The 27,967-nt window shown below is 39.4% G+C and overlaps 1 protein-coding gene across 9 annotated transcripts; it reads left to right on the top strand.

Moving 5' to 3' along the window:
* On the top strand, positions 1-27,813 carry LOC123870847 (peripheral-type benzodiazepine receptor-associated protein 1). Of its 9 annotated transcripts, none has more exons than XM_045914307.1 (21): positions 1-389; positions 13,025-13,225; positions 13,742-13,940; positions 14,043-14,939; positions 15,018-15,138; positions 15,251-15,428; positions 15,516-15,648; positions 16,195-16,385; positions 16,608-16,811; positions 16,951-17,145; positions 17,789-17,983; positions 18,161-18,412; positions 19,346-19,405; positions 20,411-20,500; positions 21,214-21,426; positions 21,692-21,940; positions 22,261-22,491; positions 23,002-23,164; positions 23,831-23,992; positions 24,851-24,924; positions 26,080-27,813. In XM_045914307.1, exons 2-21 carry the CDS (start codon positions 13,028-13,030, stop codon positions 26,422-26,424), a joined length of 4,350 nt encoding a protein of 1,449 aa, XP_045770263.1. In that variant the 5' UTR covers positions 1-389; positions 13,025-13,027; the 3' UTR covers positions 26,425-27,813. The 9 variants fall into 9 exon arrangements, with proteins under 9 accessions (XP_045770263.1, XP_045770262.1, XP_045770269.1 ...); XM_045914306.1 differs by having other exon boundaries at positions 21,689-21,940; positions 26,080-27,812; XM_045914313.1 differs by lacking the exon at positions 21,214-21,426 and having other exon boundaries at positions 21,689-21,940; positions 26,080-27,812.
* The last annotated feature ends 154 nt before the right edge of the window (positions 27,814-27,967 follow it).

Genomic DNA, 27,967 nt, shown 5'->3' on the forward strand with positions numbered 1-27,967 from the left:
CCACTCGCTGCCGGCCTACTGCTCCGCCCGACCGATTCATACATTTTTATTTTTCTTCCGAACGTAGCTCCGCGAGATTCCGATTTTAACAGAAAAGTACTCTTCGGAGTCGAAACCCTAGGCGCGAATCGCGCGTGACGAGTGCTAGCCGTGCGATTCGCTCAGCTCGCTCCGACCGAATCCAAAATGGCAGGACGGAGCAGTCTCCTGAGCCGCGCGCGAGCCCGCCTCTGACCGAACGGTTTTGGTCACGGACAGTATGTGCCTCGTTATATAAATGTTACGCAAGTTCGAGACGGTGCCCGCGAGAAGGTGCATCCGGTACAGCCTGTAACATCGACCGTGCACTGAACCTTGGAGCCCATGCAACGCACTCGAGGACTCATACCGTGAGTACGCTTACACGCACCTAAAGTGTGGAAAATCAATTGTTTCTCGATGTTCCACCGTGTCGAAGCGTCTTGAAATCATTGGAAACTATTACGAACGGTTAAGCCTTATCGATCGAGCCGTTATCTTCTCGCTCCTGAAATTAAACGGCTTGTTGAACGTCATTATTCATTATGGGACAGACGGGACAGATAACGATTGGGTTGTTAGTGATTGGCAGGTGGCAACAGACGAAATATGGTAAAGCATGGTTTGACTTTTCGCGCCTGTCAACGGTGGAACTTTGGAAGCTGAGTCGTTTAGTACCTACCTAACTTTTATTGATCAGTTAAATTATTGTTTTGGAAGTCTTCTAAATATTCAACGCTTTTGATATCATAAGCATGTCTGGCAAAGAGTAACTGAAGGTCGTCGTCATATTCGATATTAAATATTGATTTAATAGTTTACACTGTGACATTCACTCTTTAGTCTACATACAATGATTCATGACCTATTTTACGCTTTAGTTATGTATCTATCTGAAAAATTAGGTCTTGAAAAAAATGGCATGTAATGTAACATAGATCTGAATGAAAATATGAAGAAATGACAAGAAACGATAATATAAACGAAACAATTTAATGGTCTTCTACAGGTTTTCGAACTTACAACATTTGAGACAATACTCTTCTATATCTTACTTATACTTCTTATTCTTACGGTTAATTGAAAAACATGGTAAAAGGACTTTGGTCACTTTAATATCATTACATTTCTCTAACATAACTATTTAGGAGGAAAAGTGTTGTAGGCAGTAGGTAGATAAGTGTATGTTTTCTGATTCCGTAGTACCTAAGTTGTTTGAAATAGATAAAAGTTAAAAAATTTGGGAAAACTGGTAATATCATTCTCACTAATATGTGTTAAAAATGCGATAGTTGCCTGTTTGTTATCTTTTCACGGCCAGCTACTTAACCGATTTTGATGAAATTTGGGCAGTGATAGCTTGCATCCCACAAACGCATGAGGGCATTCTTATCCCGCATAATCAAAGAGTTCCCACGGGATTTTTACAAAACATAGGTAATCCGCGCGGACGAAGATGCTGTCACCTTTATGAACCGACTTCCAAAAAGTAAGTGGCTCTCAATTCGGTCCTTATTTCATTTTTTGTTACAATAAAACATAATTATTACTGTACAATTATTTACACATGCGTGGAAAGACTGCATTTACGCGCTGGATAGCGAGGCTGATCGTTTGCGCGAAAAATGACCCAGAATTATATTTCTGCAAAGACTCCATAGGACATGGGGTACCTATAGGGAACATGGACCATACTCCATGTTTTCTACGGCAAACGGAACAAAAATGTAACTCTCTATAAGAGAGGCACCCGGTGCTGTCTCTCTGATTAAACTTATGACACTTTTTGGCAACCGCATTATATTCTTGCCAATAAGTGTAATTTAAAAATTTATAGCACCCCCGACAAGACGTGAAGGTTACAGTAACTAGAAAAGAGCTGATAACTTTCAAACGGCTGAACCGATTTTCTTGAATTATAGCTATGCTCTATTATATACACTCTCGGCCAAGCCACCTTTCAAACAAAAAAAAAACTAAATTAAAATCGGTTCATTAGTTTAGGAGCTACGATGCCACAGACAGATACTTCACACACGTCAAACTTATAACACCCTTCTTTTTGGGTCGGGGGTTAAAAAGGGATAGTATTAGAACTAGATAGATCAGTTTAAATTCGGGCGGGCGGGCTGTGGGCGGTTCTGAACCAAATAAAAAAAATATTTAAAAAAAATTGTTCTTGTGCAAGTGGGCCTACATTAGACTAAGAATTCTTTATAGTCTTCAAGACATCATAAATTTTCTTAGAAAAACTTTAGAAGAATTTTGCTATGGAATATCACAAGGATCACAAGAGCTTAAATCGCCATCTCGATATTGCTATTCTCGAATAAGCGACTCTCATTTTTAAGCTACATTGTTATAGCTCAGTTTCAAATAATTGTGATCAGTTAGTAACTTTTAACAATTTTGTTACTTACATAGGATAGAACGGAGATGGTATAGCATCTGGCCTTTGAGGTTGGGTACCTATGTGTTGTGTGTTATGTTTTTATGTTAACATTTGTCTGAAGAAATACTGAACCGATTTTAATGCGGATTTTGATTTTTGTTCTTAATAGAACATATAGGCCTAAACCCTTCTCATTTTGAGAGTGTAGTTTTCCGAAAATTATCCCAGAAAATTATAGAAATAGTAAAATAAAAACACATACATTACACAGCATCTAAAGCCAAACGGATAAGTAGGTATACTTACAGTCTTGGTTTTATCACGGGTAACTACCTCAGCCTTGATACTCAGTTGTCGATCAACGTAGATCTCAATTGGAAACTGATCTTCTTCTTCTTCGTCGGACACTTTCGGCAGAATGGTCGTGATCATCACGAAGTACCCTTTAGGTATTTGGTTGGTACATCGCATAGGCGACCTTCCTCGCCCTACATTCTGTTGCACTACAAGACGCTCAATTGAGCCACTCTTGCGTCGTGAGACGTGTCCAAAGAACTTTAGTATGCGGCTCTGTTCTAACTGATCTATAATGTTCTTAGTGACAGGCCAGTGACTGAGATAATGATGATGACTAACTGTAGTTTTGTGCAAAGAAACTACCTACCCCAATTATCTTGCCCAAAACAAGGCAGGTGCAGGAAGCCTTTATTTACCAAATGCACCTATCAGAAGCGCAACCACTAACCTATTATGCAAATACTGTTCAGAATTTATCGTTAACTATATCCAAGGCTCTGCGGCCCAGTTTGGCAGCGCCGTCGCGTGTAGGGCCCAGTATTGAATATTTCACTACACGAGCCAAGTACAATGACCGGCTTTATTCCGATTTTGTGTAGCCAATACACATAGCGGTTTATTATTTGGGTTGTACTATTTGCTGTGAAAATTGCTCTTCTGTTTAAGCTCGAGCATAAAAAGCAAAATATAATATTGTGTATAAACGGAAAAAGAGACGAAACGACACGAGATATTTTAAATTGGAAAGGAGTATAATTTAGGAATTTATTAGTGTTTCACTTGGAATTACGATCATATTACGATTGATTTATTATCCAAGGTAAAATAGAAATGAAATAGAGTCTAAAAAGAGCCTCCCCCTTCTTCCTAGTGTTTGTCTATACGTCCAGGGTCCACATCTAGAAGTCTATTGGTCAAAGGTATCCATCTTAGCTCAATATAACAATTAGGCAAGTATTGCATAAAAATGTGGTTAATTCTCTTTTACTAAATACATGTAAGAAAAAAAAAATCGGCTTCTTTTTCATGTATGGGAGCCTAACTAAAATAATTTGGTTGGCTTTCTAATTTAATTTAATTAATTTCAGGTTTGTTACTCATTTAGTCTACGAGCTAGAAGCCTCTGCATACGGGCAGACAGACAGACGGACAGACAGCAGAGTAACATTAATAGGGCTCCGTTTTTACCCTTTGAGTACGGAACCCTAAAACAGAATATATCTACGAATACCTACTTACCTACTTAAAATTATTTATAGAGATTATAATACTCCAATTAAAATTACTGGCTTACCTCATCAATGATAATAAAAGTAAGTCAAGATGCTTTATGAAGTTCTTTCGTTTTACCTTCAAGTATCAATATCACTTCTCAATAAGCTGGTATTTTGATAAAAACGTGAACGACACTTTCCTCCTCCCTACTAAAGGCTTTTTTAATTTTAATTAGAGAGCTTTTTGGGAAATTTCGTTATGGTCACGCGTATTAGAAGTACCTACCTACTTTGCTTACCTATTTTATAATTTTCACGATTCTACGTCGGTTATCAATTTTACCTCTACATTGAAATCCTTATTAACAAGGGTCATGTATCATGACCCCTTCCTTTTTTTTAAAGTCGGTTAAAAAAATTTAATTAATTTAATAAGTAAGTAGGTAAATGGTAAATAGGTACCCACTTTATATTTAATGCGATTGTGTTGTTAAAAGATGTTTTGTATTTAAACCTCTGTATTGTATCAAACCCAAGTTATACAAACGTATACGTTCGCCCTATACAAAAGTATTTACCTACTTAGTCGGATTCACACACAAAGGGTTCCGTACCATCGTACGAGAAAAAAGAAAAACACTTATTTATTTTTGTGATGTAACCTCAAATTCACGGGTTCCGTACAAACATATTACTTGTGCTATAAGATATTGCTTTGCTACCTGGCTTTCATGATTCTAGGTCAACGGGAAGTACCATAAAGGTTTTGATTCCCTTGACGGGTCTTGACAGAGACTATAGACAGACAGATAGACAACGAAGTGATCCTGTAATGTTTCCTTTTTTTTTAACATACTAAACTTTAAAAACATTCTTAAAATTGGGTTCGAGGTTTCGATATCACTTAAACGTAAAACTGTATTAAAGAACCTTTTAGGTGAGACGTTTTTTCTCCGGATGCCTGTTCATCCGAGGGGTGAAGGATCACCGATTATCGCCATCAATCATAATATCTGGCGCACTGAAAGCGATCTTCGTTATTGAGGATTTTTGACACTAATGTTTTGAGATGTCACCGTTTAAATCTGTATAGTACTTTTATTTTAATATCACATTAAAAAAATATATGTATGCTACTTACATAATTCTAGGTCAACTAGAACTACTTACTCCTTTGATTCCCTTGACGTCAGGTCTTAACAGACAACGAAGTGATCATATAAGTGTTCCTTTTTTTGTCTTTTGAAGTACGTAACCCTAAAAATTGAAATTAAAGCAAAAATTCCTTCATTCGTTCGTTAAGTGTGTGCCACTGTCAATAGTCTTCACTTTTTCTGACGGGACTTTCACTTGTCCGTGAAAGTCCTGTCAAAATAGGTTTAGCCATTCCGAAGATTAGCCCGTTGAAACAGACACGACACTTCAATTTTATTTAGTAGTATAGATTTGCCGTTATCAAAGGCTGAGTACTTAGAACATAGGTATGTGATTTGCAGGAACGTGTCAGCAGAATTGTATACATACCTTCGAGTCTCTTATATAAACAGTAGGTAAACAGATGTCCAACAGTTGCTTCAAATCACCTCTAACCTTTAACCGGAGCGCGCAGTTTGAAAAGCTCTTTTCGAATAGAAACGGATGATTGATTCATACCAAGAAGAACACGTTCGATAAATAAGTATAAGTAGGTATAGCTTTCATTGTGCATGATTAACTGTGATAACACTCAATGGATGAAGGCTATACAATGAGGTGGAAAGATTTGATGATTTTTACAGTTTATGAGGTTCATACGATGTGCTTGGCCCTATAAAGGTATCTAATAAAACTGTAACTACAGATTTCTTTACATTATTTGAGAAAGCTTTGTTAAATACTTACCATTTAGAATTCAAAACTGTATTTTTTTTTAATTACCCAATCTAACTGTCTAAAGTAACGAATTTGAATGCAATTTGAATCCCGAAAAACTGTAAGGGTTCCTTTGGGAAGGACTGATAGAGGAGTAAAATGTTTGTCGATGTTACTTACTCTACGTTTTCACCGTAGGTAATAGTATACCTAGGTACTTCTATTTCGTACATGATACGTATATATATACTAGGTATATACCGATTATATAAACCTACATGCCTACTAGTTCTACTGTTATCTTTCATTCTTAATGTTACTTTTCTTCTTTCTAATATCAAAATGTTTGCGGCAAAAGAAAACTTAGGTTAGGTATACAAAAGAATATCTTCATGGTTCCACAAAGCGATATTAGGTGAAGGTTTTTGTTCAGTTAAAAGTGTTATAAAATCATTCTGGATATTGGATGCAATACTTTTATATTTCCGAGATATTACCGATTATTATCCGAGAGATTATCCGAGATACAACATAACGGAGAAGTCTCAGAAGGTTTCCAAAAGATGGCTTAAAACGCTCGCTCCGAAAAGTTCGAGGTGCGTGCCCGGCATCGAACCCCGACCTTCCAAATCACTAGGCCAGTGCCCAGTAGGCTATAACTGCTAAAGTTATTACTACTATTGTAATTATTACCGGACACGACAGGCCAAGTTTGGTAATATAGGGCAGACCGCATGTGCGCGACATTGATGTTACGAAGTATGCCTAACCAACTCTCGTTATTTGTTCCGCTAGAATTTAGATTGTGCACAGACGAGATTCTTTAAAAAGCTTAACTTACCTACTTCATTAAGCTATTCTAAGACTTATTCAGTTGCTACGCTTGTATGGTACTTCTAAATGATGCCTGCGGCTTCGTTCGCGGGGATTAATTAAGGTTTATCAAAATCCCGTGGGAACTCTTTGATTCTCCGGGATAAAAAGTAGCTTGTATGTTAATCTATCTCTATTCCAAAGTGTAATTTCGAGCAGTCACTTTATTATGTATTCTGATTTCTGGGGCAGAGTGTCAGGAATGAAAGTGAGCCTCTAGAAGTCTCCGCGCTGGGCCTATAGGCAGTTAGTTTCCGAATTTAGTTGCCTACATCGCATATAGATGCATAGCCCGGGGCTGATTCATTTACTCGTATATTAAAATACTGAAACTTGATCATAAAATATTTCAACGTCACATAACTTTGGAGATATTTAAGCACTTGGTGCAGTTTTTCTCTTTGATGTCATCTCCGCCGTTTTTCATTGTTAACCAGTTTGCGCTTGACTGCGATCTCACCTAAGGCTAAGTGCAATGCAGTCTCAGATGAAAATGCGCTAAGAAAAGGTATAGACATCCAGGCGTAACATAATCATCTAAGTAATTGCTTCCCTTGCCGTTTTGTTTTCGGTGACTAACAAGTTAATTTTCCATAATTACCTATTTAGTACATACCACGTAATATAATATCAGGGTAGGAGTTATTTTGAAACAACTATGCGATAGGTTTTCATACCCAAATAAGAGTAAGTACGTTTTCGACTCAGGTATGACGATTGTGGTCGGTACCAGAACCTAGGTACCTAAATACTATTAGATGCTAGTTATAGTAGCTGGGACCGACAGACGCCAACTTCTCTAAGCCTCCAACGTTGGCTACACATCCATTTATCGACCTGAGTCAACGTTACACTTTCAAAAGCTTTTTTTAGGGTTCCATATCTTTAGAAGGAAAAAAGATCACCTACAGGTTTATAGGATCATTTCGTTGTCTGTCTGTCATATCTGTCAAGATTATGGAATCAAAAGCTAAATGCTGCCTACTTCCCGTTGACCCAGAATTATGAACTTTGATAGGTAAGTAGCAATATCTTATAGCACACGGAGAAAACCGTGAATTTGTGGTTATATCACGAAAAAAAAATTTTAAATGCAATTTTTTTTACGAGCGCTTCGTATGTTAGTCCGACTCATACTCGGTTCGGTTTTTTCCTCCTCCTTTGTAAGGCGCCTGTTACAAAATGTAATCGAAACTATAAGTTATTATCAACTCTACTGGTAAGACTGTAGCTGCACAAATTAACTGTGCTTAAGTGCTTGTACCGTGGCTTTTGTCCAATAACTGAAGTGTATACAGCAAGCGACCATGTCCTGTAGTCTTAAGCGCCATTGCAATAAGGACCATTTTCAATAGCAACTTACTTTGCTGCATTTACCCACCGTACACTTTAATGGGTCCCTACTCCCACATAATAATAGTTTTCCGCCGTTGCAATTATTCAAGCGTTGTTTGAGTACACCCTAGCACCCTAAAATCCAAACACTATTTTTCTTTTTTACATGAATTCGTAATCACTGACGGTCTGAAAGGCTTTAGGGGGGAAAATGTGTTATGTATAATGTGACGTTAAAATCATAACAAGTACCTATTGTACATGAAAATAATTTGAAGAACCGCGGTTTCTCTTTGATGTATTGAAAGATTAAATATAAATAAGTTACTGTTTTTATTTATATCATTGGTAGCCATAATTAATTTTTTTTTTTAAATAAATAAACATAAAATTACAAATCAAATTACCTATCATCTAAACCACTGTAACGAGGCAAGGTGCCCAGAACGCTGGCTGCTTTATCTTATTGAATGACCAGACTAATATGCTGACCAATTTAACCTAATCGATCCTGTAAGTTACTTGTTTGTATCACTGATTTCCCTTACTTTTCTCCAGAAAAGGGCGGAAGATTCGTTTCCCATAGGATGATTGTAGGAGCAAATTCAGTCATGGGTAATTGGTACAAATTTTTCCACGACTGCCCAAAAAAAGGAGTGTAATACTCGTATTTTCAGGACTCATCTATGTACATGTACCTATGTAAGTTTATTTATTCCACCATACTTTCTAAATGCCTGAATAGATGTGGATGTATGGGGTATCGTTAGAATCCCTACATCATCCCGAGTTACATTCGCTATTATTTTTAAAAAAAAAAAATTAATATGACAGACGGGTTCTTAATCCTTTTTTATTTCTACTTGTATTAAGGATTATTGTGTATAACTAACCTCGCAAGTCGTAATTATTTAACAATAATAAATATTTACTTTAACTGAACTAAATACACCGAAGAAGGGAGATTTGAAAAGAAAAAAATAAAGAATTTTCTTGGTGATTCTCATCAAAGCGAACTTGAGTTATATAAATGCGAGACTACATTGTGGTTTTCTCAGTAACAATTAGGATGGGAGCCCCATAAAGTTTCGGAGTTTTCCGTACTTTTCTAATGAAAGTGCTGTTAAACGGATTGCGAGCCGCGTGCTCATTTTGCGCAACTTCAGAGTTTTGAAATTGGAATCTTTATTGTACACATGTTTTTAGGGTTCCTTACCCGAAGAGTGCTAACGGGATCCTTTACTAAGTCCCCGTTTCTTTCTTTCTTGTGTGTCCGTCCATTTTTTCGTCCGTCTCATGTCTGACGATCTGTCAGCGGGCTGTATCTCATGACCTTGTAATAGAATAGAGAAAGAGTAGAGGAGTGACACAATGTGTTTCTATTGCCGCTATAACAACAAATAAAAAAATGATTAAAATGGCCATTGTGCAAATTAAAAATATCAAAAGCTATTTTCTTGTACACTTGTACGAAACCCTTCGTGTGCGAGTCCGACTCGCACTTAACTGTTTTTTTTTTGTACTCGTCTGCGTTCATTATATTTGTTTTATTCAACTTAAGCCTTGCTTCATTTCTTTACAAAAACGTTTTGCCTATTCATAAAGTTGTTGCAATTCGAACGTTATTTTATTTATATTATTTACCTAATTCAATATTTTCATGGTAGCGGCATGAGAGCAACGAGAGCTTTTTTAACGAAAATGAAATGAAATTGGAACTATGTTTGTATGGAGCGAGTGACGGAGAGACCCCTCTTATGTTCACACGTCAACGTTTTTTTACGTGTAACTGTGAACAGATAGAACTTGGAAATACATATTTGTTCCATTTGGACGCTTATTTAACGGCGTTAAAAAAGTCCTCTATCTAATTCATATATAGGTAGTGTAGGTACCTACCTATAAATTGACTATTCCTGTATTTTTAGTGGTCTCTAGATTGTCTTATTAAAATGCTTATTCACTTCGCATAAAGTGATTTCTTATTTTGAGATTTAACTTTAGTCCAATGCCAAATTATTTAAAACTAGAGGATGCCCGCGGCTGCGCCCGCGTGGATTTCAGTTTTTTAAAATCCCGCAGGAACTCTTTGATTTTCCTATGTCCTTCCCCGGGATGTGCCTATCCCAAGTCTGTACCCATTAAAATCGGTTCAGCGGTTGGGCCGTGAAAACGTAACAGACATACAGACAGAAGATAGACACACTGTCGCATTTATAATATTACTAGTAATAGTATGAGTAACCGCTGAGTTTCTTGCCGACTCTTCTCAGTAGAAGCTGCTTTCCGAACCAGTGGTAGAGTCTTGACATAGTGACTTAAGTAGCACAGGTTGTCCTACATAAAATAAATAAATTCATTTTATTTTAACTCTATGTTGCAAGTGACTCTAAAAGTGTACCGATTCAGAACAATGTCAGTTCTGGGCCAAGCTTAATAAAAGAATTTATTTTTTCAAGCGTACCTAAACCTTGAACAATACAAAACGTAGTGCAAACTTAAAATTCAGCATAAATAAATCGCACAACACACAAGCACCATTACTATTGCCTAAATAAACACCCCATTCGCGGTTCTAATTAAATTTGCATGTAAGTATAATTTAAGCCCGACTATTAGTTCTATCCTTTGCCAACACTACCCAAAGGGGACGTAATATATCTCCCTTTAAGCATGGAAGACGTTTGTCCCGACGCGCCGTATTGCGTAGCCGGCAGGCACTGGCTGCTATCCCAATTCCGCGTCGCCGGAGAGTCTGCCAAGCTTTGTGGGGGCCCCCTCCTTACCGGGGAGTCCCTAGGAACACAGGGAAGCAGGTCACCGCACTTTTTCTTAGCCCGAGACGGGGCGGCGGCGATGGGATGGCGATTTTCAGCTGCGTTGAGTTCGTTGCACGCTCACTATTGATTTTGTTATCATTTTGGGATTACGGAATATCGTGCGGTTGGTGTAACATGTAAAAGATTGTTATGTTTCTATCTAAATGCTAGTTACAATATTTTCTAAGATTTATTAGGTACATTCTTTGAACTGTCATCGTACCCACCCGTTGTACTGTACGTACCCATTTCTAGGACAAGCTTTATGCTCAGTTGGAGGGAAGGGTAATATTAGTCATGATTAACGTGGCTAATATTCTTTAAAAAATATTCTTTGAAGGTAGAGTAGGTAGGTATTGTATAAAGTGGAACGTTGGGGCTCATTGACCGACTAACTGCTTCGTCAACGCTATTTTGAATGGGCTTTCAGCTTTGAACATCATTAATTTTCTTTTGTGACAAAGAGGAAATAGATGTTCCAATGTAATGCAATGATGATTGCAATTTCCCTTAATTATAACTCACTGTAGGATCTAACTCTTCTCGGCATTTTAAGAGGACACCCTTCTTCACTTGTGGGCTACTTAGGTAGCTACATTTTTATGTTGTAGTGGGGGAAATGGGGTGAGATCGGGTTATGTGGGATTTCTGCCCACTAAAACCCCCTCGGAGCCCATCCTCAGCGCATAATGTAAGGGCTCCAGGATCTCAAAAGAATGTGCGGTGCCTCTCCTGCGCGACGCCCAGTAGGGTTGATCTTGCAGTATTTTTATTGATAATAATTTTACTGTCAAATCTAAACCAGACAATTCTTTTTCTTTTGCTTATTTTACTTTTGTACCACATTATTAATCTCGTCTCATCATAATCAAAAGGTTTTAAGGTTAATTTTCTCTTTGCATCATAATAATGAACATTGCTAAGGGTCGTGCTTCGAGACCCCTTCCCATTAATCATAATTGGTAGACGTTTTGTTGAGCTTATAATGCGATGAGCTCCCAAATCTTTCCGTATATCAGCTTTAAGTTACCTACCGAAATATTCGTACTTAAACATGGTTAAGTTAAATAGTTTTGATAGTGTGTGGCTACGGCTACCTGGAATTATTTACATAAGTGCCAACCTATTTGCAAGTTAATAAAAGCATACTGACTTTACCTAAATCAAAGTTCATTACGTCCCATAAGTTTCATTTGATGTGTGAGCCATATAAAATGAATGTTATTAATTAATCCGGACTGACGGCGCAGTAATTTAACAATCAGTCGACTCGATTTACAATGGTCGACTCCGACGCGGACGAGGCGGGAAACGCAAGTAATGCCCGTTAAAACGCTGTTAAGTTTTCGATGGCTTGTTTTGACTGTTTCGAGGAGTTATTTTATGGGCCGCTTATTTCATCAATTCCCCATATCGGTTTCTATCCGTGACGTCAAACTGTGAAGGGCGAATACGTACCGGTTCCAGTCAATTTTAACAGAAAATCGATAAATTATTATTCATACACCAGTAAAGCGGCACCGTTTATCACGGCTGAGTAGAAACAAGGCATTGAGCTTTTCATCGTTTATAGGTTGGCGCTGAACTAATGGGTCCGAGTTCGGACCATGTTTATGCTTACTGTTTGACAATAAATTAATACGTTGCTTGGATGTATTCTGTAAGATAGAAGATGAGGCGTTTACCCATATTATATTTTGTAGAGAACATTTATTGTATCAGGCCGTGCCCCCGTTAGGATCTTGGTTCCCCCAAGTCTCATATTTATTGCAGTTTTCGGCTATTGAACATGCTTTAATTTTATATTAGGTATGTCACCGTGATGGGGTCGACAATTGACATGCCTGAAAATCATATTAGACGACTTACTCACCAATGTTCAACCCCTTACCTGGAAAGTTTAAATTTTGCCCAGAGGTTCCCGTTATAGTGTAATCAAGGAATAAGGCCGGATTTTTTAAAATTTCCACAAGAGCGAAGTCGCGGCCCGTCTTTAGTATTTTAAGCGATTTAGGAATAATTACCTAGATCTCGAACTCTCGGACTAGATCTAGACTGTAGGAAGATAGACCAGTGTAGGAACTAGGAAATTAGGTGTAGTGGATGCCTGGTTAACCTACAAATAATACAAAATTATTATTCCTCGGTTCTTTAGTTTATCGGTTTCTGTTTGGCTAAATAAATGGTTTTATTTATTTATTCAATAATAATTAAATATTGTGCAGAGTATGAATGCGTACGGCATGTCGAGCGGCGGCGAGACGGACGCGCTGTCGCGGCGGCTGCGCGAGGCGGAGCGTGCGCGCGCCGACGCCGAGCGCGCGCACGCCGATGCACTCGCGCAGCTCCGCTCGGCGCAGCGCTCGCCGCACGACTCGCACAACGTCGAACAGCTGCAGTCCAGGGTGCGGGAACTTGAGAAGAAGGTAATGCCTTTATTGTGCAGAGTATGAATGCGTATGGCATGTCGAGCGGCGCCGTGCCAGACGCGCTGTCGCGGCAGCTGCGCGAGGCGGAGCGTGCTCGCGCCGACGACGCCGAGAACATTATGGAGAACTCTCAAGGATGCAGGTTTCTTCAAGATGTTTTCTCTCACCGTTAGAGCAAGTGATATTAACATACACAACTCCCAAAAGTTAAAGGTGGGTAGTGGGTACGTAGAATGGGTGGTAAATAAGTAGGTTTTATTTATGAATATAATATTTATGTGTTATGGAACCAATATGCTGATAAGAGCGTGGATGTAGCTCAAGCAAGCTCTGCTACTATTCACACGGATACTCTTGTACCAGCATCTGCGCCATGCGTGGGACAAATGCTCGATTAACGTGCTCGAATAATTTGTTACTCGATCTGTTCTGACAATGGAAATCATTTTTGTTGCGTCAGCGCTTCATTAGATGGCTTGTAAATCTTCATCATTAAAACATTTTCTCTACCAGGCGGCGTTAGAAACGGTTCGTTGTGAGGAGCTCCAGCTAGAGCTATCGTCGGCGATGCGAGCGCGGGGCACCACGACCACGGCGACGTGGTCGACGCAGGCCTCCCAGCCGGCCTCGGAGATAGAACGCATTATGGCTAAGATCGAACAAGACAACCGCATTCTGGCTGAATTGGAACATTCTAGATCCACGACCCACGGTAATAACACCTGTTACTTAGACACAGTTGATGATTCAAAAGCACTTTGTAATTATTAATTAGCCTAAAATAATTTACACTTTCCCACAATTTTTTTGACAGGAATACATTCAAGCGGATCAAACCAGGCGCTTGGAGAATATCATTCGCCGACTCCGTCGCCGTTACCTCATTCGTACACATCTGCGACGGGGCACGCCGCTCTCTGCCAGAGTAACACCATGCCCACTCTCTCCTCTCTACATGCCACATCTCAGTTCACTGCCCCTAGCTCTAACTCCGTGGCTTACTCGATGAGTGCGCACAATCCTACTTCCTATTCAAATCCTGTGTCTGGTTCTTACGGTATGAGCAATACACATCAGGTCACATTTACAAATCCTGTCACGGCCCCTCTCGTAAACAATATCAGTCAAATCTCAAGTACTCTGGCAGGGCTACAATCAAACATTCAAAATCTTGGAAATGTTTCTGCTATGAGCTTGGGCAGCACATTAGGACCCACGATCACCGGAACTATGACAGGAACTGGACTCTCTAGTTGCTTAAATAATCCACCGACTAGTTTACCTGGAGGACTTACGAGTACACTCGCTGGCTTAGCGTCAAATTTATCTGGTGCACTGGGAAATCCTCTATCTAATCTAACAGGAGGAAGTCAATTGGGAGCGTTGAATACTAGTTTAACTGGCGCGAGTGGGTATGGAGCTGGCGCTGGTACTTATACAAATCCACTTCTGTCCAGTGGCTTGGGAACAAACACGATGAATATTAAACTTAAACCGATAGACGAAATAGATCTCGGCTTAAGTCGATACGGAACTAATAATCCATCTATGGTCAGAGCCGCTACGCCTGTGACACCGCACCAACCTACTTGGAACTTAGCATTAGATAGCCAATATGGAACTGATAGAATAGGAAATTTAGAAAACTTTCTCCACGATCGAGGTCCGAGATCTATAAGACTTTTACCCAGTAATATGTTGGATGTAGACGGTACGTTATATGCTTCTCAATGTCTTACAATTCAAGGTACATAATATTTTAAACTAAAAAAAAAAATCAAAATTTCAGTACGAAATACGCATTATATGAATGGTGGTGCAACTTCGGAACCTCAAGTTGATATGTTGGACATTCCGGGGAAAGGTCGATGTTGTGTTTACATCGCTAGATTTTCTTACGAACCGCCAGAGTAAGTGAAAATTAATTTAAGATTTGGGGTCTGTGATAGATCAACTTTTTTGTAGTTTTAGTGAAATTGTAAAAACTGTGTAAAGTGTTATGTAATATCATGTAATTTTTAGAGTTGAAACTGCGGAAGGAGAATTGTCAATCTGCTCTGGCGATTACCTTTTAGTATGGGGACCTCCAGATCCTAGTGCAACAATGCTCGATGCAGAATTATTAGACGGACGACGAGGTCTCGTACCTGCTAATTTCGTTCAAAGATTAGTTGGAGACGATCTCTTGGAGTTTCATCAGGTAACTTTGCTACTGCGTTTTATCGGCCAAAATCATGTTTTAAACTAAATAGAGCTGGTATGAGAGGTATTTTTTCTGTATTACTAGGCCGTAGTAGCTACATTGCGTGATGCTGATGAAACTGCAACCACAGCTATAAGTGACCTCTCGCTCAGTAGAGATGTGGCACGTCTTAGTGAAATGGCAGATTTGAGTGAGGGCCCTGAAGATGACGACAATGGTAAGACACTGGTCTAATATACCTCGATTTTAATCATAGCGTCATAAATTAATTCTAGTATCAAGAATTTCTCTACTAAATCATTGACATCCACAGTAGTCCGAACCTTTTAGAAACTCAGTCTCACCCTGTTCAGTACCTATTTTACTTAAATACTCTGTAAATAGTTTAACGGTTGTATATTTTGGCATCACATTAATTGATATCGGTATACTTTAACTATCCGCATGCTCTTTATCACGACCAAATGCACTCATGGTGACAATAGATTACTCAGAGTAATTTTCAAATTAGTTTATTAAACGCCTAACCAAAATACATTGTTAAATTTAGCAGGATTTAAACTCATTTGAATCGCTTACCTTTTATAATTGTAGCCATAGAGTTCTATAGTTAAACCTTTGTCCTTTCCTACTTACCTTCCTTATGACATCGGAATTCGCTGCACGCTTCTTGGCATATCACTCGCACTTCGCCTGCTTGGCTACCTCCTACTCGCGATCTGCCCTCAAACCTGAACAGCCGAGCTGTTTTTCTCGTCGTTAGTGCCTGCGCCGCGACAGCTGACCTTGGAGAGGCAACTCAACAAATCCGTGCTGATCGGATGGACGGCGCCCGAGGGGGTCCAGCAAGCGAACATCGAAAGTTACCACGTTTACGTCGATGGCGTCCTCAAAACTACGGTTAAAGCGACCGAGCGCACGCGCGCCCTGGTCGAAGGAGTAGATGCCAATCGGGTGAGCTCATTCAATTATTTCTAGATACTTTTGTATAAATTATTATTTATTTGAAATAAACCTTCATAGATGTTTTTGTTTTATTTCATTTACCAGAGCACCACTTTTTTTAGTTTAATATAACACTATTTAGTTTTCATCTTTTTCTTTGCTTTCACTAGTTGATTTCTTACAAAAATCTCAACCGTCGTAAAATTTATACGAATTTAATTATTTTCAAAGCCACATCGTATAAGCGTCCGTTCAGTGACAGTCACTAGACGCACATCCAGAGACGCGGCCTGCACCATGGTGATAGGCCGGGACACAGGCAATATGGGACCTACGTGTGTCAGAGCGAGCGGAGTCACCTGCTCCCAGGCTGTGATATCATGGCTGCCGGCTAATTCTAATCACCAGCATGTCGTCTGTGTTAATAATGTTGAAGTAAGTACTATCGCTGGTCTAGTAAATAATGAGTATACCAAAAACATAACGTAAAAAATGTGTGATGAGTGATGACGAATGCCCAATCTCTATGGCATTTGAATCACAATTTTCCATTTCAAGTACATTGTCGTTTTAGGTCCGTACAGTGAAACCGGGTGTTTATAGACATACTATAACAGGCCTCTCACCGAGTACTCAATACAGGGTGACAGTCAGAGCTAAACATTTGAGGGCCGGGCCGCCTGGAGTCCCAATCGAAGAAGCTCCCGGAGCTTACACTGACTTCAGAACTTTACCAAAAGGTCTACCGGATCCACCAAATGAAATAATGGTACATAATATTAATATCTACAGCTACTTCTAGCATGACATAAACTAAGCATGCTTTCGTCGATTTTTTTACACTCAACACTCACATTTCCTGCTCGCCTTACTACCTTACGTATAAAATACTAAACTTATCTAATCTTTTAAAAATACCTATACCTCTCTAGCTCATACGTATTATATTATATGTATTATTTATATAATTTGAATTGGCTGTTACCAGCGGCACAGTTATGTAAATAGAAATATAATTTACAGAACTGGCCTTCGAAATACAAAATCTATATCAGCGTTTTAGCACACGCACTTTAACAATGCTTTTCAACGCTCACGAAGTGTGTGATTAAAGTCCTAACATGAACGTTTTCACAAGTCATATTACACTACCCTGTCCCTTTCAAGTAACTATCACGACCTCCAAGCACGCGGCACAATGGAAAGTTTCGAGGAAGTCGCGTCAATCGCAACCATTAATCCAGCGCCAGGACAAATTTTTGATTCCGCTCACGTTGTTGGTAGCTTAGAATTTCCCTTGTTTTGTCGAATCCTCCCTCGATGTGGCTTAATAGTGTGTGAATACATGTCATATCCCAATTGGCCGAAAGAAAATGGCTGGATTGTTGGTGGTGATTGGTGCGGTGTCGCAGGTGGAAGCTGGACCTCAGGACGGCACCCTGCTCGTGACGTGGCAGCCGGTGCTGCGCCCGCCCGCCTCCGGCCCGGTCACGGGCTATGCGGTGTACGCCGACGGCAAGAAGGTGACCGACGTCGATTCCCCGACCGGTGATCATGCGCTCATCGACATTGGCAAATTGATCGGCCTCAATCCGAAATGCGTTACTGTGAGTACTGTACCGCTTAGACTGGCTAATCGAGCGCTGTGTTATGATTATAATATATGCACTTGTATTTTCTGCAATACTTATTATCACGTGTGTTAGTGAAAGCGTATGCTCTGAAAAGTAACTTGCTGCTTTTGTCTTTGAGTGTATCGTGTATTTATGTGTGTTTCATTACAGGTCAGAACCAAATCGCGAGACAGCCAGTCGAGCGACAGTGCTCCTACAGCTATACCACCTGCTGTACTTCGAGGAGTCGTCGCCAGGGTTCCGCGTGGACCAGGTATCGGTCCCACCCAGCCAGCTCAGGGCTTTCGAGGGCAACGACCCCAGCCTTACCAACAACATCAGCAAGTGATAGAGCATGACGAAAATCTTTCTGACAAGGAAATATACCCTACCGCTAACCGTCATGATCCACAAACAACTCAGGTGAAAATTCTTGTATATTATTTATTTGATGTATTATATTATATTTTAATATCTTAAAATATTTGAGATACCCTATTCACTAAAACGATAACAAAGTACTTAATTCCCGAAAATTCTTTTGTCATTCCATGAATATTCAAGCTTAATATTTTCATAAAGTATGCTTTGTTGTTTAAAGACTAATAATAATTATATCTAGTGTAGGTTAGGTACATTCGTGTGTACAAATTTTATTTTATGTTCATCAAAAATGTGAATACTTTGTTTAATGTTGGCACAGCACTTGGTGTACTATAAGTTTGCAAATCAATGTTGTATATTTATTGTTTGTAAATTGAATCATTTCGCCAGTATAAATGATTTTGTTACAAAATATAAGCTTCGTTTCATTTTATGTTATCCTTCTTTTGTTTGGTCTTCTTAGCTGTTGTTACAAAATCAATGTCATACGCTCTCAACTTACGCAAGAAGCTATTTCACGACTTTGAAACTACCCGTTTCAGTTTTGCTTAATTACGTAGCATTTTAAAATAGATCACCGTTTGGAATGTCAGAAATAGCTTTTCGCGTGAACTCGGTGTTGCAAACTGCACTCTTTATACTCTCTCCTGTGGTTCTGTCGCTGGCATCTTCTAAATGCCGAGTAGTTTCTGCCGGTCGGTCTACACTACCACGCGCGCCATCGACTATACCTAGCTATGCACTCGGCTCGAGCGATCAAAATTAAATGCATAATGCTTGCGACTAGATCAGTAGTCTCTAGTGCTATTGGCCGATACCTAACAGTGCACGACACCCTACAGATACCCGTATACTTATAACAAATAAAGAGCTTGTATTTTGTGACACAGACAGAAACCCCATCATTGAGCTCATTGTGTTTACGATAACCTTGCCTCTCCTCTCACATAACTATTATACACCTTTCCGTAGCCCACGAGCGGATTCGGCACAGGCCTCCTAAAGAGTATATTCGACAAAATAACCCCTTCGGTAAGGAATTTTAACACGTCTTTTATATCTTTTATTTCATTTCTTTTCACCCTTTGTTTAGATTAAAACAGTTTTGATTTTTTGGAGTGATTTCTTTTTATATTAGTTGTCTTTATTTTTTACACAGTGTGCTCGTATTTTGATAGCATCGTTATATTATACGTATTTAATGACGTAGTCAACTATAATCCATACATCAGACGATATTTTCTTTAAGTATGCTTATGTACATAATCTAACCGTAGTACGAATTCAATAACCTATCGTAGAAAAAATATTACATGTTAGCTAATGTTTATCTAATGCATAATTTATATCTATACTCGTCATATGAGTTTCCATGTTTAGTATCTATTTTAATATTCACACCATAGCTAATAGTTTGTTTAATGAACAATTAGAATTTTGATAAAGATTTAGTGAAAACACTATCTGAACTGGTCTTTCATATTGATTTACATTTTTGTGTTAACTTTTACTTTAGGCATCCGCAACAACAGGCTAACATTGAACTACTTATATCCTCGTGTTAGTTGACTAATTAACTATTACACTGCTCATGTTATCATTAACGACAAGTCTTCAAACCACGTACCTACACGCTATCCATAACATAATATTATTATGTAAAACTAAAGTCGCAAAACATAATATTATTCAATTGCTAGCATTATGTCAAGACTCGAGTGTCGAAAACAAGGGAACGCTTTCACGATAGGCAACTTTTATTTTCACTTCGGCTTCACTTCGCGGCTTCACTTGCTCTACATTTATATTGCCTTCAAATACTAGAATATACATATACTTATCTGTAATAAGTCCTCCTAATGTATGGTTTTGTCGTCGGCAGCTTTATGATTATTTCGTGCTTCAGCGGTTAATGTTGTCAGATATATAAAATGTAACATTATGCAGCACATTTTGACCACCGTCACATTCATGCGCATTGATAGAAAAGCGATGTCTAACTATTGAAATGTTGAATGACCGTGTGGTACCTATCAGCAATCGGGGATACCGGCCATCGAAATCACTAAAGAGGGAGCAGTGGAGGCCAGTAGCGAGGACGAGGAGGCGACGCGCCGCCGCCCGCAGGTCTGCGATCTCTATAACTGTCATCGATGTGCTCTTCATGTGCTAGCACTGTTCACTTTGCTCTCTTCTCTTTCAATATTATGCGGGATTCCCAATCACAAGTTTTCATTTTCCGTTCTTCTATGTTGTTATCTTCACGTCCTCGATGTTCGACACACTACACAGGTTCACGTTCGACACTATCCAGGTTCCCCGACACGTAATGTAAACCTCTGCCCGGCAGATAGGACGACCGTCCCCACAGAGCACTCGATACAGAATCATAACATCCGAGCATGTGCAGCGTGTTTGTATGATTGTTTCTGCATGCTGTCTTGGCTTCGACTCGTTCTCGATTATTCTTTTACACTCTTCTTACTACGTCCCTGTCTATACATGGATTGAATGAATATAAAAGATTAAAAACGTCCTAAATTGAAAAACAAGAAATTTTATTTGTGCGCAACCTATGCTAAGGTACCACTAAAAATATCTATGTTATGGACGATGTGGTTAAAAAATACATAAGTGCTGCACGCTAGCTTTCGTTGTGCATGGGGATTGGATAGAGTTTCAGCGGAATGTTATCTTAAACGAAGGTAAAGTATTAATTAATTGCTTTTGATCGCATACGCCAAAAAAAAAATTATGGCTGTAAGCTTGATAAATTGCTGTGGGCTTCGTTATGGAAAATCTAACCTTATTAATGTGTTGGTACGTACGGACGTCAGCAGCAGCCGTCCCAACCTGCACAAGCGTCGCAGCAGCCTTCGAGTCAGCAGTTCCCGAATACACCAGCCTACCATGGCACGCAGCAACCCCCCTTTCAACAGGGCGGCCAATTCCCAAGTAACCAGCCGACCCAGTACCCCAGCCAGCCCCAGCCGTATCAGAACCCTCCGCCCAGAAACCACCACGAGAGAGGACGACCCCCTAACCCTCACCAGGTTCATTTCTGTTTATTTCTTTATCTAGAGTATCTACCTCAATATGTAAAATAAGTACAGTTGAATGGTTTTTCTTGAATAGATTTATATATATTTTTTAAATGTAGATTAGGTACCTACCTTTTCATTTTTCTTGTAAAAATATTTTATGCCTGTATTTCAGTTTTGTGGCGTATTAGGTACTTACTAAATATTGTAATTATAATTTTGTTATGGCAGGCGACAGTAGAAAAATCCGCACAATGCCCGTTTCTTCTTACAGCAGCAACAAATGCAACAAATGCAGCAAATGCAGCAAGGCCAACAAGGTCAAATGCCTCAGTATGGCCCGCGAGGTGCGCCTCCGATGGGGCCCAGAGGTCCTCAACCTGGCCAACGTCCTCAGCAGGGGCACCCACCAACCAAGAGGTGTCGGTATTTCATGGCGCTATTTGACTACGATCCAGCAACTATGAGTCCTAACCCTGAAAGTTGTGATGAAGAACTACCATTTAGCGATGGAGACATTATAAAGGTTAGAATTGTACACGTATCTGGATTTTCTAATGAAGCTTTATCTTTATTCTACACTTCTATACAAATAAAGAATACTATAAAGAAATAAACTTTGTAAGTTTGTTTGTAGGGGGTAATCTCTGGAACTACTGAACCGATTTTGAAAATTCTTTCACAACTAGAAAGCTACGTAGGCTATATTTTATTTTCGAAAAAATCCTTACGCTGTCATCCTTGCGAACTCCGTTAGATGACTTTTTACGGCCGACTACGCTTTCTCCTTCCCCGAAGGGATTCGAGAATTATTGTCTCTTGACTTTTTTTGTTTTCCTTCGTCAGGTTTGGGGTGACAAAGACGCCGATGGATTCTACTGGGGTGAGAGCCGTGGTCGTCGAGGCTATGTTCCCCATAACATGGTTGCTGAGGTTTCAGAACAAGAAGCCACAGGACAGACCACCGCCAAGCCCCGGGACAGATGGACGGACGCGTACGCCAACCAGCCTGTTCGAAGAATGGTCGCCCTTTACGACTACGACCCACAGGAGCTCAGTCCTAACGTTGATGCTGATGTAAGTCGGATAAGAAACTGTTTTCTAGTTTACTTTAAACAAAACTGTTTTGGCCTTGAGTTTACCTTATATTATTTTGGTAGGTAGGTACCTACTTAAAAATACCTAGATTAAAATAGAATATATTCTTATTCAAATAAACTTTTCAATCGTCAAAATAATTTTACAATCTATTAATTTACATATTGTATTACTGCTGCACTGGCTAATATAATTAATTATTTAGATGATTCCTATATATTTGAATGAAATTACTTGATTGTGAAAATGCCTATGCGTTTGCACATCGGTCTTCTGATTGAGTTGAAACTTTGTACAATTGTTGTTGACACACGAAGGTTCCTGGTATAGTACTATTAACTTGGCTAGTATTTATGTAAAGTTAAATTCTTCCTCATCGATGTTTTCGTTCTCAAACTATGACAATAGAAACAAGAAACCAAAACACAAAGTGGACGTAAGAAATAACATGGTATCATAGTATATCTTCAAATTTTCTTTTTATTCCAGGCGGAGCTGAGCTTTCAAACAGGGCAAATTATCCATGTGTACGGAGATATGGACGATGATGGATTCTTCATGGCCGAGATCGATGGTGTTAGAGGCCTGGTGCCGAGTAACTTCCTCGCGGAAGCCACAGACCAGTACGGACCGGGCAGTCAGCCTAGTCAAGGTTATCTATCTTTTTTTTCTTCCTAATTTTAGGACGTGAGGTATTAGTTCGGGGCGAACCACTAGTTTTATGTAAACCTATGTATGCCGAGCTTTATCATTTCTAACCGTGAAAAATTTTGCATTGCTATAATAAGAAATTATGTAATTTACAAAACAAAATTTCGATCAGAGTCGGATATACCTACACATGAAAGGTTCCGTACCATTGTACAAGAAATAACACTTTTTAATTTTTTAAATTTCTAGGGCGGCCATTTTGAAAGTTTTATTATTAGTTGTTATACCGGCAATAGAGATACACATTCTGTGAAAATTTCAACTCTATTACTACAGTTATACATCGTAAAACTGTGCTTTTACGATTCATTAGATAGAGTCTTTTAGATTGCGACAAGCTCGCTTGCTGCGCTTTGTTTGCAATCGTATGTTGTCACTGTAAAATGTACGTACAAAGTACGACTTTAAGCGCATATTTGAACGTTTATTCTTTTACCGCGCGGGAGCGGTATCGTGTAAGTGAGCTACGACCTTTAGTTATGGGGTCCTAACTCCTAATGGTACCCTTTGGGTATGGTACCCTAAAAATTAGACTTACTGCCTTCTCGATTATCACGGCAGACGGGGAATATAATTGTAAAGAACATTGGTGACGTTTTTTGCATAGGCGTTGGAGTACCGGGCGGTAGAATGGTAAACCCGGGCACAATCCCCGGGGGAGGGCAAGGCCGCGGCCGAGGCGCGCCCTGTGGGCCCGGCGCGCGCGGCCCGCCCCCGCCGCCCCGGGACAACGTCGCCCCTGCGCCGAGGAACCACCATCGAAAAACAGGTAAAACTCTCATCTCACCTATCGTGTAATGTACTGTGTAGAGCCGCGAACGGCTTTTCAATATTCGCTGTCATAGTTACTTTCCCTGTTAGTAAAAAAAAAAATACTATTAAAACCGTTTAGGTAAGTCCAGCTGACGATCGGTTAATTCTGATCACTAAGAGCTTTGAGTGTTTCATGTTTGCACCTTGGACTTGCTGTGTGACTACTGAAAGACGCTCGCTATTTCGCTCTGGTAACTTCTATCATCTTCTCTGTACACGGTCTTAAGATTGCTACGGGACTCGCTTTGCGAGTTTTCTTGGTTTTAATGTGTAAGAACTGGTCACCGTAGTTACCTGATCGTAGTGAATGTTTGGTCCAACTTTATGTACCTATTTACTGAAACATTCGGAACGATGAGTTTTGAATGAACACGTTCGGGCCTGAATGTCGAAGCGACAGTATCGCGAGTCCGGTTGCAATCCACGGAGCACAAAGACTCTTGGTGTACACTATGCTGATAACACTATCTTGGATTACACAGTCACAGACATCGAAGTCCCACACGCGAAAACCTCAACGAAACACGAAAGTCAAATAACCAAACTCCTTTTTAACGTTTCAGCAATACTTTGAGGGCAACTTTATTTTCTTTTCGTCTGCATTATCTTTCTGACTGTCCTTTCTGTTTTTGTTTTGTCACAACTTCCCTATGTTTTCTCGAGATAGCTGTCACATTAGCTCACGCAAGGTAGGCTGGTCTAATACACGCAACATAGCATTGCACAGAGTCCACGATGTGCGTGAGGTGTGATCCAAGATTCGAGTGGTTGTCTGTGGTCACTATATATGTTGTGTGTATTGTCTGTTTGCTAGATGCCTGCCCTCTTCCCCCTTCTCAGTTAGACCACAACACATGCGCCAGTAATCCAGAACAGGCGAATTCTCAGGTAAAAAATTACCGTTTATACAGTTTGACCCCACGAGAATAATTTCAGATTATGCAAGGATGCTAGTCGTTTTCTTTAGTTCGTCTACCACTTCATATTTTTAGATTTGTTTTCACTGTTTCTCTTTTATTTTCTTCTCTTTTATTACATTACGTTTCATTAACGCCCAGTGTATAGCGAGAGGGCGTATAGTCCTTAATGTTTCAGTCCAAAGAACATTTGGACGAGTCATCGAGATTTTACACATTAGATATCATGTCATACTGGACCATATCATACAGAACTAGTACAGAACAACACTGGCGTATACTTCACGTACATCAGATATACCATTACCCATTCACCGTAAAGTCGATGACGTCTCTGAAGCCTGTGAATGTGGTCCATAACTAGACGATTACGTTCATGTAAGATACATCATACTACAACATATAGATGAGATAAAGACTGCATACATCATGAAAAAAAATACTTTGTAGCGTACATAGAATATTATGTATTTATTTAGGCGTAATCGTTTAGTTTAATAGTAATTCTTTTTTGTAACTACCTACATATTTTTTTCAAGGCATGATATTTCTGAAAACCTACTTACTGTATACGATTTCACTTATTATCTACACAAGAAATGTAGAACAATGTATAAAAAACAATTTCTGCATTTGTGTACATGATAAATAAATATTTGTTTGTATATAAACTTGCTTTAGTGTATGGCAGTGCATGAATAAAATTGCAATGATAATGTATTTCGCAAATATTTTTTGCATGTATAATAAGTATTATGTACCTACATTCAATATCTAATAAATAATGGAAGCAACTTGTTAATTCGTTCAAAATTAATTTATTCCATGAGTCCCTAACCTAAAAACTCCTGTGTTTATACATATTATTAGAGAAACTAATTTCTTAAATAGTTAAAAGTTCTATAGTTTTGCGATGTACCTACCTACCTACCCACTTACATTCTGTAGAAAATATAACGTAACGAATCAATTTAATTCGCTAGTTTTCATAAAACTGCATCGAAACAAGTTTGCATTTAATTAAGACGCTAGTTTCATTCGAGACCATAATTCAGAGTCATCCACATTTCACGGGTTTGCTCCCCGAACCGACTAATTTTAAGAGCTCGTTTGACTGTGTGAGCAGCAGGCGAGGGCGAGAGGCGCGGTGAGCGCGCCGCAGACGAGCACCGCGCGCACGAGCGCTGGTAACGTGAGCACGCCCACCGCGCAGTCGCCCGGCTCCGCGGCCACGCTGGCCATGCCGCCCGTGGGCACCACCACGGCCGTGAGCACGTCGCCGGCGCGGCGCGGCGGGCCGGCCGTGGTGCCCGCGCCCACGGCGCAGCCCGCCACGCCGGCGCAGCAGCAGCCGCCCACGTCGCAGCCCAACCTCATGCAGAAGTTCAGCGAGATGACCGCGCCCGGCGGCGACATCCTCAGCAAGGGCAAGGAGCTCATCTTCATGAAGTTCGGCCTCGGCGGCAAATAATGTCGGCACGGCCTCTAGGGCCTCCAACCTTTTGTGAGTGAATGCGACTCCTTTTATGTACCTACGCCTGAGCGCAGGGTTCTGATGCTGTTTCTCTGTCGGCTGTTTAATTTGGCCGAGTTGTGTATTGAATTTTTCTACTCTAGGCCATTCGATTTACCCTTAACCCTAATGTAAGAAAAGTTTGTAAATAATTAAAAATTAAAGATTCAATAAACGCACAGTTTAGCGAATATTCAAATATTTAGTGGTCTCGATAGTACGCACGGTTGATGATTAAACACCCATGTTATAGTTATGTGTAACGTTTTCTATATTTCGGACCTGTGCCCGTCTGTTAGGTTAGTTATATACAATTGTGTTGTGGAGGCTCATTGAGCTCAAGCTCAAAGCTCAGCAAGTCTGCATTGGTTTATCATTCTACGGAAACTAACCTGCATGCGATGATCCTCCACAATAGTTGGCTTTGTATTTTTTTCGTCGTATATAAGTACGAATCATCTTTATTTATGCACTCTAACTTTTACTTCGAAAGGTTGGATTGCAATCGTTTTCCTTTACGTTGTTAATCGCTAGATATCAGTTCCCTTATCAAATAAAATAGACGTTCTTAGTCTGGCAACGTAAGTGAACATATTTTTTAACGGCGTACTAAGACAACAGCTATACACGAGTAAAAAATCGATTGGCCCATCTTTTGTGGTTACTCGTATTCGAAGCTGCAACCGTCCTTGCAGAACTGTATCCGATACCTACCCGAAATCAACTTGGCAATAAGCATGCGGAAGTGTGAGTGATCATGATTACCTGTTTCAAATGTTTATAATAATGTTGAATATTGACTTGCAAATTTTACATATATTTTAAAATAAATCTTAACGAATGTTACATTCTATTCAATGTTCTCGATTCAATAAGTTGTGTTAATAACAATAATATAATTGACAGTGTACGTACCTACGTACCTACATCTTAATGTAACATAGGTGCCTGTTATAAGATTACAGTTCAACACCGATTACACCATCCTACTTGATAAGTACCTTTGTATCTAAGGATATTCTGTAAGAGCATTAAATTAATTCACTGTATGCCTACATAAAACTCTCCGTTTTTTCGAAAATAAAATATTCTGTGATAGTAGACACGTGTTAACATCTATTTCATTAATACATATATAACTTTAACGGATTTTGTCATTTATCACATAGTACCTATTTCCGAAATCCGTTTTGAATTTCTTTGTCAAAATTCACGCGTGATCATATCAAAATGTAATAAGCGGAGAAATCTAAAATTTGGTTAAAGATAAAACCGCTTTAAGATAACACAAATAATTAACAGGGCTCTCTCCGTCACTCGTTTCCACTCGTTTCATACAATCGTAGTTCCAATTTCATTTGAATATTAAGCAACCAAAGTCCATGAAATTTTGCAGACATATTCTAGAAACTAATATCTGTGTCTGTGGTGTTTTAGATTTTTCTAAAAATATGTAGTTTTAAAATTACAGGGGCTCCAAGATTTGTATGAAAATTTTAAG

This window comes from Maniola jurtina, chromosome 13 (genome assembly GCF_905333055.1).
Source record: "Maniola jurtina chromosome 13, ilManJurt1.1, whole genome shotgun sequence".
Taxonomy (NCBI): Eukaryota; Metazoa; Arthropoda; class Insecta; order Lepidoptera; family Nymphalidae; genus Maniola; species Maniola jurtina.

Bases quoted from the DNA above. Each gene is read 5' to 3' on its own strand.
- LOC123870847 (XM_045914306.1), top strand. From the start codon at position 13,028: ATGAATGCGTACGGCATGTCGAGCGGCGGCGAGACGGACGCGCTGTCG. The intron at 13,226-13,741 runs GTAATGCCTTTA...TTTCTCTACCAG, and splicing joins TGCGGGAACTTGAGAAGAAG to GCGGCGTTAGAAACGGTTCG. The intron at 16,812-16,950 runs GTAAGTACTATC...TTGTCGTTTTAG, and splicing joins TCTGTGTTAATAATGTTGAA to GTCCGTACAGTGAAACCGGG.